General features: G+C 41.4%; 1 protein-coding gene across 1 annotated transcript; it reads left to right on the forward strand.

The window, feature by feature from the left end:
* Positions 1-3,085: 3,085 nt before the first annotated feature.
* LOC307080145 (putative oxidoreductase YjmC) lies at positions 3,086-9,370 on the forward strand (the record flags this gene model as incomplete). The annotated part of the gene is made up of 12 exons (XM_079742776.1): positions 3,086-3,101; positions 3,340-3,358; positions 5,831-5,979; positions 6,347-6,535; positions 6,684-6,745; positions 6,946-6,999; positions 7,156-7,254; positions 7,437-7,572; positions 7,958-8,076; positions 8,488-8,583; positions 9,053-9,163; positions 9,305-9,370. 12 exons carry the CDS (start codon positions 3,086-3,088, stop codon positions 9,368-9,370), a joined length of 1,116 nt encoding a protein of 371 aa, XP_079598902.1.
* Between the last annotated feature and the right edge of the window lie 662 nt (positions 9,371-10,032).

The raw sequence follows: 10,032 nt of genomic DNA on the forward strand, positions 1-10,032 counted from the left end.
ATATTTATTCTGGCAGAATTTAGCATGATGACCAACTTAATTATTTCCCGGATTTTGTATTGGTTACCGTAGTCCCTAAATGTATGTAGAAATTCAAAATGGTATTCATATCGCAATTTTTTTCGGGGGGGGGGGGGGGGGTTCCCCCAGCCCCCCCGGATTATTGTGTCTCCCCCCCCACACTTCTCAAACCAAAGTTACGCCCTGCACCTAAGGCTGGTTCAATGGCCGACAAGACATGCAGAAGTGGTATTTTCGTCGATATTTTTCTGTTGAATGGTTGGCAGGGCTTTCCTCCAGACTCCCAGCTGCACTAGCAGTGTCTGATCCACCTCTGTGTTTTGCTGTTGTCATCATCAGTACAGAATGAGAACAAAACCCTTCTCTCAGGGAATGTCTTAGCAGGCTCGGCAGACAGTTTTGCATATGCCACTACCACTGAGGTGAAATATTACATATCCCGTAACTTCTTAAGCAAATTTCACGGCAGTTGGTGCTGTCCGGAATATTTCCCAACGCTCCGAGTGAATCCAGATGAATTGGGTTCTACACGCCTGGTGTTACACATGGCGTAAATAAGCAGGATCATCTTGTCCCCTAGCACCCCCGTTCCCCCTACAGAACACTTTGTACCCCATGATGAGGAAAACATCAGGCATTGAGTGGATGTGTATATGGCTGACAAAGGATTACATTTTTTAATTGCATAGTATTGATGAGTCAACTCACGATTAATCAAAAAATGTAAATTCTATTTGAAATCCACTCAATTTAAGTTAAATGACATTATCAAATGGAATGACACATTATCATTCGTACCAAATGTACTTAATAAGCAAAAGAGGACGAATTGTAAGCACAGGGTATGCAATCAAACTCAGTGTATGATTGCGATAATACATACATTTTAATTAATCCTAATAATTACAGATTGTATAAGAGCAGCGCAGACAGGCGCAGACAAGCTGAGGATGACAGACACAAACATTGAGTGTGTTTTATGGAACACACCCATGGGAAGATACACAACCATAAAGCAGAACTCCTGCCTACAAGAATCTAATAAAGCCTGCAAAGGAAGAAAACACCAACAAGTGTGTGGAGCAGTAAGACAAAGAACCGAGGCACAGGGGGAGGGGAGCGAGGATATGGGACGGGTCGTAGCGGGTTCTCGTTTAACGAGCCGTTAATTGTTAGCCTTATTGCTTAGGTTGGGTAGGGAACATGTTCATACTGCTGTCAGCACCACAGTTCCTGTTTGAATTATTTAGGATTGAGACAATTCAGCAAATGGTGAGCTATATTGGTATAATTAGATGCATCGATACCTGGTTGTTCCGATTAGCTTTCAATAAATGTCAATAATTGCGTCTTTAATATTCAAAGAGGTCGTACATGATGAACTTGCTCTTCCGGAATGGGGGAAACTCCAACCCCCGAGGCCTCATATTAGACACGCCCACAGAGACGGCAATGACACCGCCGGGGGGGTTGGCAATTACCGGGTGTTTCCACGCACCGGCTGCACTGAGCTGGTTGGGAAGGAGTTCACCTTGGATCATTATAGACCAACCACGCTTGTTTAAGCAAAGCAGGAACCTTTCAGTCAACATGAGCAGGTAACGTCTGAACTGTATTTAATAAGGATAACATGGATGCGCATGCCTTTGCAACTTTTTTATAGCCATGCTTTACCGATTGTTTATTTTTATTTTTATTTATTTAGCCAATGTTTGCGAAGATGAACAAGCCTACTAGTAGGCTAAAGCTTTAGCGAATAAATCTAATGGAGACAACTATTGGCTATTCGAGAGGTTTAATCGAGGGGTCTAACCGAATTAATTGAACCAAATGATGGTGAGATGACGAGATCTAGTTATATAAAATCACACACCACTATAGCATATGTGATGAGAAGGATATTGGGGTGTTTAACTAAGTTGAATAATCAAACTTGTCATGTTAAAATAATGGGCAGCGTCTTCCGGGAGGCCGCAACACTTCCAAATATGATTTATATCTAATATATATATATATATATATATAAACTTCAGAAGGGTCTTGTTTTTTTATATTTGCCTATTAATTTAGAGATTTTGATTTTGTGTCAAGCTGCGTCTTTCTCTACATGCTGCGCGCACATCAGAACAGGCGAAGGCCTTTTGATTGAGAACGCCTGCAGTAGCCTACTGAGATGTCATCATTTATGTAACGTTTTTGACGAGTAAACTAAATGTGAAGATCCACCAAATTTATGTAATTCTGGATATATTTCCTATTTGGAAGAAATGGATTAGGCCTATCTGCTAGAATTTTTATGAAATAATATTTTGATAACTTATTGCTTGTTTACTCACTTTTGGTTGGAATGGGGGGTTGAAATAACTTAACATAGGCCTACAACATTGCACAATATGCATATGGTCTTTGCGTCTGCGGTTACTCGTTGACTTGAGGTAGAACATTCATTCAGTCTATTGCCTTGGATTATATTAATATTTAAAAAAAGGTTTGAGGCCTCAGTCAGAGATTTTCCATTGTGTTTGTTTGTTTTCTTTTTTATGATTCAGTAATTTCAGCCATTGGGCTGGTGTGGAGGTGATGTTTCTTCTTGCCCAATTCCATAACCATGCCCCTTGAGTCTTAACATATTGATATGCACGGGGTCTTTAAAATTGAATTTGCACCGTCCTCTACCGTTGTAGTTCTAAAAACTAACGTTTTAATAATACAAATATAAATAAATGTTCTTTCAAAAAGTCTCTTGCATTCCATAAAGTCCACCATACAAATGTTTTTCGTCTATACATAGATGCACCAGATTTGATAAGATAACACTGTATTAATCGCCAAAGGATTTTTTTTATGTTACAGCACAGCAGCAGTCAAGGAAGAGATACAAGATACAACACAATGCAATACAAAGTAGTGCTAAAGTAATGCTAAGTAAATGCTGAAATAAATGTTAGTTTGCACTCACCACCTTGCGGTCAGAAGTCACCATGCCTCTTTCCTAGCCCATCAAGGGAAAATCGGACTAGGGTTGTTATCCTCCTGTTCCTGCAGACGTACGGACACAGGCACCATGACTGTGTTCTCCGGTACGAGCCAACCACACAACATGAGGCAGCCATCTTCTCGATTAGCTGCCCTGGCAGTTAACAAGGTTACCTATTAAGGGCTTAAGTAACTTGGATTTGACAGTTGTTTAAGAACCAAAGTTAATTTTTTTCATATTGTCTCTGTTCTGAGATTGGGCAGTTGGATATCCTGTGACTTACATTATATTCCAAACGAGGGTTCATAAGCAGCTCCCATTTGTATTATTGTGAAACCCAGGTAAGGCTAAACTGCCCAGGTAGCATTCCAACTGCAGTGCCAGCTAACTATATTCAGTGTTCACACACCACTGTGCATTCTCACAGACTTAGAGATTGAGGCCCCCCTTTAGAAGATCATGGCTGCATTATATAGATAATATAAAAGATAGTTCTGAATTCTAAATGCAGAGCAACTTTCCAATACTTTGAGACGCACAGTTAGAAGAGAAAAGGCTATCTAGCCATGGCAGTATGGATGCACTTACTTAGGTTGGACAAAATAAAGATACAGCTATGGGAGCTGTTAAAGACTTGGTTGTGATATAATGGATGTCAATGGATGGCCAACAGAAACATTTGAAACGTGTCTACACCGCGGGAGGAGGGGAGTTGAACAAACACCAAGAGCTGATTTACATCTTCACATAGACAATGTGAATAATTAACCTGGGGACTTAATTAAAACCTGCTTAATCCTATAACCAGGGTCAATCTATCAATCAATTGATCACTGAATGTCGCTGGTCCAATCGCATAGCCTCACCGGTTTAGCCATTTGCACCATGTTTAACAAAGTTTAACTTTGGTCCCGCCCTGTTTCTGTCAGGAGGCGAGTATCAGGTGTATAACGAGCAGTGTGCAATATACAGTAAGAAGTGATTTGAAATTTAGGAGATTATCACACTTTAAGGCTATTACCCAACAAACTGAAATAAATTGATACCCCTTGGTGGGGGATAGCTGTTGAATCAGTGTTGTTATGCGCACTGTTATGGCTAAAGAAAAACGGCTATTTTGCACAAATGCTTTTTGTTCTATTGGGGATTCAATTAGGTTTTGAACAGTCTGGCTTACTGTTTTTTTGCAAATCATAACTGTAGTCCAGTATCACACAAATGGCAAACTCTTGGTGGAGACTAGAGACCGAAACAATTAAAGATGTTTTGGACGTTTGCAACCAGAACACTCAGTTACCAAGCACAAGGCACTGGGGCATCCATCTGGATGTGATTGTGGTACATTCCATCCCTTTTAACTAGCTTCTTCTGCATTACGGAAGGAGACGTACCAACACCAAAACAAAGGAAATGCAGAAGAACCATTTTATTACTACATTGGCCTTTTAAAACAGTCCATAATATTATCGTTCTTGATATTTTGTTCTTTGTTTTGTTTCGCATCTCTGACAATCAAAATCATAGCGATGGGCTGAGCCATTAGCCATCTCTCTAAATGGCTCTTGGGGTGGGTACTCAGCGGCTGGCATACCTTGTCGCTGATGGGTTGCATATTCTGCCCTGGCACTTCACAAGGAGGTTTTTAGGTTACGTTTTAGGATGATAGGGTACAAGACGGCTACCATGGAACCTTCGGTTGAGATTAGGCTTCGTTATACCTCAAACGTCAACCAGGCTATCAATAACATGGCTCTTTTTGTAGTGTAGAGCCATGGATTTAATTAAATTTGTACAGGTTTTTGTCTATTTATATGCTTAGATATTTTATCGTTTGTAATGAAAACACATGGATGTTTTGAGTGTCTACAGATCTACAGATCGGTTTTCATTCGTCATCATCGGGGGGGGGCAAGGTTCCCTCAAGTGGACCATGTGCTTCAAATGTCTCGATCTTTACTATTTAACAATTCTAATATGGACGTAGTTTTCTGGGATTGGCACTATTTATCGTTTTTTTATTTTTATTTCGTACACATAAACATTTTATGTGTACGAAAAAGAGACCTTTTGGAAGACATTGATTAACCTTTTTGACAAAATGCAGCAGTCCCGTCCCTATAAAATGACTGATGATGGATTTTGAAATTCAGTTTGTAATTTTTTGCTTAGGAACTTGGTACTTTGTGTCTGTGTCTGCTGAACATTTTAACATCTCACCCCTGAAAGAAAACACATCCTACAATTTCATATCAAACATAAATATTAGCTTTTTCATCATTTTAAATTGTTTGCTGATCTTGGTGTTTAGATGCACTATGTTGATTTTAGTAATGTATTGGTAAGTAATGAATTAATGAATTCATTCTCTCAGAGGAGGAAGCCTCAGCATCATTTTCACTACAGAATCAGAGCAGAGACTGCCCTGAGCTTTGAACCCTCAGCCATCACACCTCCAACCCTTGCAGGGCGTGGGAATGACTGGTGTTCCATCCTAACCCTCCTCCACTGGGAGTGTGGAAGACTCACAAAGCTCCTGGTTGTCCATGTTCTCTGATACACGTGTAAATGCTCTGTAATGGCTGAACGTTTCAAAAGTTTAGTTTGTTGTAAAAAAAAAAAAACAATGACAAAAGGTTTTAAGACAAGATGGTCTACTGGACGTCTGGTCTGGTAGATCAGAGAGTAAATTGTGCATTGGAACTGGATGAATTGCTGTAATGATGAACAGCATCCAATAGTAAATGACTGCTGTTCACCGTGCACATGAGGGTGAGGGTGAACTGGAGGTTAAAACTCTGTTGTGTCTCCTCCCTGGGGGTGGGGGGGGGGCAGGTGTCTGATCAGCCAGGCGGAGGTGTTGAGCTTCATAGAGAGATGCATGACCGCCGTGGGCACCAAGGCCCATCATGCTAAGAGCCTGGCCCAGGTGCTGGTGGAGGGGGACTGCAGGGGCCACTACAGCCACGGGCTGAACCGCATGGGTCCGTACACACACAGACACGCAGGGACACAGGCACACAGACACACGGGCACACGGGCACACGGGCACACGGATACACGGACACATAGACACGCATGGAAGGATGAGACTGGGCGTTTCCCATTTTTACCGACTAGCCTGCTGTTGTATCTGTCTGTAGGGCATGTGTGTGTTTATATAACCAAACCACAAACTCCCGACGACCATTTCCTGTCACTTCGAATGACACGTCAAAGACCACCAGTCACTTGCTATGGTTTGCATATTTAGCCTCCAATATCTGGTGACGTCCAGAGTACCAGGATCTCAAAATCACGTTCGCGTGCGTTGTTTGTTGTTTGTTGTTGTTGTTGCTTGTTTCATTCTAGACATGTACGTGAAGGACATCGAGTCGGGCATCTGCTCCAAGGAAGGAGAGCCGGTGGTGGAGAAGGAGACGGCCGCCACGGCGTTGGTGGACGGCAGGAACCTTCTGGGCCCCGTGGTGGGCAACTACTGCATGGACCTGGCCCTGAAGAAGGCCAAGGACGCGGGCATCGGCTGGGTGGTGGCGCACGGTGAGCCCTGGAGGTCCGGGGAGGTACTGCACCCCAAACCTGGAAAACTAAAACCTATAAAAGTCCTCCACTTATTCAGTGACTTTTGGAATGCTTTAGGAAGGTGAATAGAAGTGGATGTGAATTTCTATTCTTTGTGTTTCCTCAGGTTCCAACCACTACGGTATTGCTGGATACTACGCAATGCAGGCTCTTAAAGAAAACATGATTGTGAGTAAGACATGAATCCTAATGTATTTTCCATTGATGTGGTCTTTGCATGTGTTGTATATTAATAACTAAGGTCTGATCTTCTGTGCTGAGACTGTTGTTTTTGTCTAGTGTTGAATAACTGTATTACACCATATGCTTCTTTAAATGCTATGTCAGTTGACGCTCTTTTGTTGATAATGCTGATTTTCCCCGCACAGGGCATGTCGTTCACCAACACTTCCCCACTAGTGGTCCCCACTCGTGGCAAAGAGGTGGGAGAAACAGACAGAGAGGGCTTCTAACAGCTAAGCTAATACCAGGAACTCAATAACATACCAGGACCATGTATAAGAATCATGTCCTAACGGGATTCTGAATATTAAAAGTCTCTACGTTTGTCATTCAGAAGTGTGAACGTCTGTTTCTAGTGCACCCTGGGAACCAACCCCATCAGTGTGGCGGCTCCAGCCAATCACGGGGACAGCTTTGTGTTGGACATGGCCACGTCCGCCGTGGCACTAGGGAAGGTAGGGTTCTCTAGTGTACTATACTGGGCCAGAATCAATCAATCAATCAATCAATCAATCAATCTCCTTTAACTAACCAGAGAAAATGTATAGAGATTAAAACTCTCTTTTCCAAGAATGAACTGAGCCATAAAAAAAATAGGAATAAACCCTAGATCCATATCTGCACCTCCCACGTGCAGGTGGAGCTTCATGATCGCCGTGGGGACCCCATCCCAGTGGGCTGGGGCTGTGACGCCGAGGGGAATCTGACCCCAGACCCCAAGAAGGTCCTGCAAGGAGGCGGCCTGGTGCCCATCGGTGGCAGCGAAGCTACCGGTCAGTCACCGTATATGAGCCCTTTTGTTTTGGTCTGGCAACTGATATGAGATAGTCTGCCACCAGGGGTCACCAGACCCTTTTCATTTTTAGATCATGCTAATTATTTAGAAGGCTATTATCGTTTTTTATTTATACTTATTCATTTATGAATGTATTTTATTTATTCATTCATATTGAGGTTGGAAATATTAATATATTTATAGGGGGAAATAGGTTTGTAAAGACAGTTGTCTCAACAGAGAAAATGCACCTTATTTATGTTATCCCCAAAAAATTTTTGCCACTAAATGTTGCCAAAGAAACCCCAGCGTGGATCAAAATGTCCATCGTATTGATGATGACACGATCCTATAACTCCTGGACTGGTCTCTTCTGTGTCCAGGGGGCTACAAGGGCTATGGTCTGGGCATGATGGTGGAGGTGTTCTGTGGCATCTTCTCTGGAGCTCAGTACAGCAAACACGTTCGCACCTGGAAGGTGACCGACCGCGCGGCCAACCTGGTACGTTACACTGCTGGTTTGAACGGCTTTTTCATTTGATGCTGTTGACATGATTGGTTTTTATTTTTCTTTCTTTCTTGCCCGTTTGCTTTCTTTATTTCTTTATTTTAATAAAATAAATAAATTAACGTCCAATATTTTCTTTATTTTCGGTTGTTTTCTTTTTTTATTAATCTTTATGCTTTTCAGTGTTTAGATGTGGCTCTAAAATCAAAATTTTTGTCGTATTGTTTCTCAATTTATGCCTTTTTATGTGACTTACAATCTATTTGTATGGGAAAATATTCTTTATTTTACATAAAAACAACAAAAGGAAAGCACTCCAACAAACAACATCTAACCTTCAACACTAGAGATGAATGATGTTCTTGAGTTGTGGTTCGGTCCGACAGTGTGTTGTGGTTCCTGCAGGGCCAGTGTTTTGTGGCCATCAACCCAGAGAGCTTTGCTCCTGGCTTCACCGACAGGATGTCAGACCTTCTGTCCATACAGAGAGGTCTGGACCCTGTGAGTAACGCTCAATCACACACTCACTTGTTCAGTCTCAGTCAGTGCGTGTACATGCAGAATCGTAATCGGGTAAATAAATGAATAAGACCTAAACAGGACTTGTGAAATGCATGTAAACACCTTTATCCGATCTACTTCGCACAAAAATCAGCACATGACCGGCGAAATCGGATAAGAACACCTAGATAACTCGTTCATTGTCGGCGTTTTACCTGCATGTATACAAGCATACTGTAAGAAAAGCACTATTTGATGCTTTTCCCTCTGAACTGTGTTTTTGTTTTTATAAATCAAATCCGCTAACTAGCTGAATGATAAGGAAAGCAGCAGGTGGAAGTGGAACTCAACTCAAATAGGTCTGAAAAAGCGCCCCCTTATGGCGAAAATAGTTAATGCAACTGATGCTATGGCTGACGAAGTGACGATGATGTTGCTACTACTGATTGGCACCTGTTTGCCCCACCAGGCCAGCACTGGTAGTCCAGTGCTGGCGGCTGGGGATCCAGAGAGAGCTCACCTGGAGGAGATCAAAGAGATGGGTGGAATCCCCTACCACTTGAACGTGGTTAACTTCATGGTAAGGGCATTACGCAACCACCCTAGAAAGAACTAGAACTTATCATTGGTTCTGATTTATCTCTTCTGTATCACTAAGCACATTTCAAAATACTATAAACTGGACTAACCGCCATTTCTGTTATACTTTTTGTGTTTTTAGAATGAATGTGGCAAGAGAGTAGGAGTCAGCCAACTGTTGCCGTGCGATAAGCTCATCTCCAATTAGGTATCTTAACCGACAATGCCTTTCATGAAACCACTGTTGTATCCCTGGGACTGTTACTGTGAGACCCAAGGAGCAATCCCTCTCACAGCAATGCATCATAGGATGTACCCATGTTTTTTTTTTAAGCCATTAAGGCTGTTTTTAAGAAAAAATAATTATACAAATACATTAGAAAGGGTAACACTTCATGTTTTTAGCGGTTACATTGATTTTAAAAAAAGAAATTTAAAAAATTTAAAAAAATAAAAATAATATTAAATTGTTATATAATAGAATTTATGGTTGAATGCTTTAAGTCACCAGAATGGGCCTTTTTCTTTTAATCATTTGTATTCAATCCCTTTTCCAAATGGATATAAATGGTTGACTGTGCCTTGCTTTGAATAACTTTTAATAAAGCCCTCTAATTTTGTGTTCTCATTCTGTTTTATTTAAACATTTTAAACGATGGCTTCTAACATGGTTCATTATCCCTTTTATAATATGTGGACAGCAGTTGACCAACGGATGCAATGCTTAACATATCACATAAAATAAATACATCACCTTATTTTCTTTATTCATTAAGGAAATACATAAATTATTTTTTTGAAGAAAGACACAAATATGCATAGCCCAGGGTATTCACAGAGAATATACTGTATATCGCCACACGGTGGCGA

This window comes from Pollachius pollachius (genome assembly GCF_949987615.1).
Source record: "Pollachius pollachius genome assembly, chromosome: 9".
NCBI lineage: Eukaryota > Metazoa > Chordata > Actinopteri > Gadiformes > Gadidae > Pollachius > Pollachius pollachius.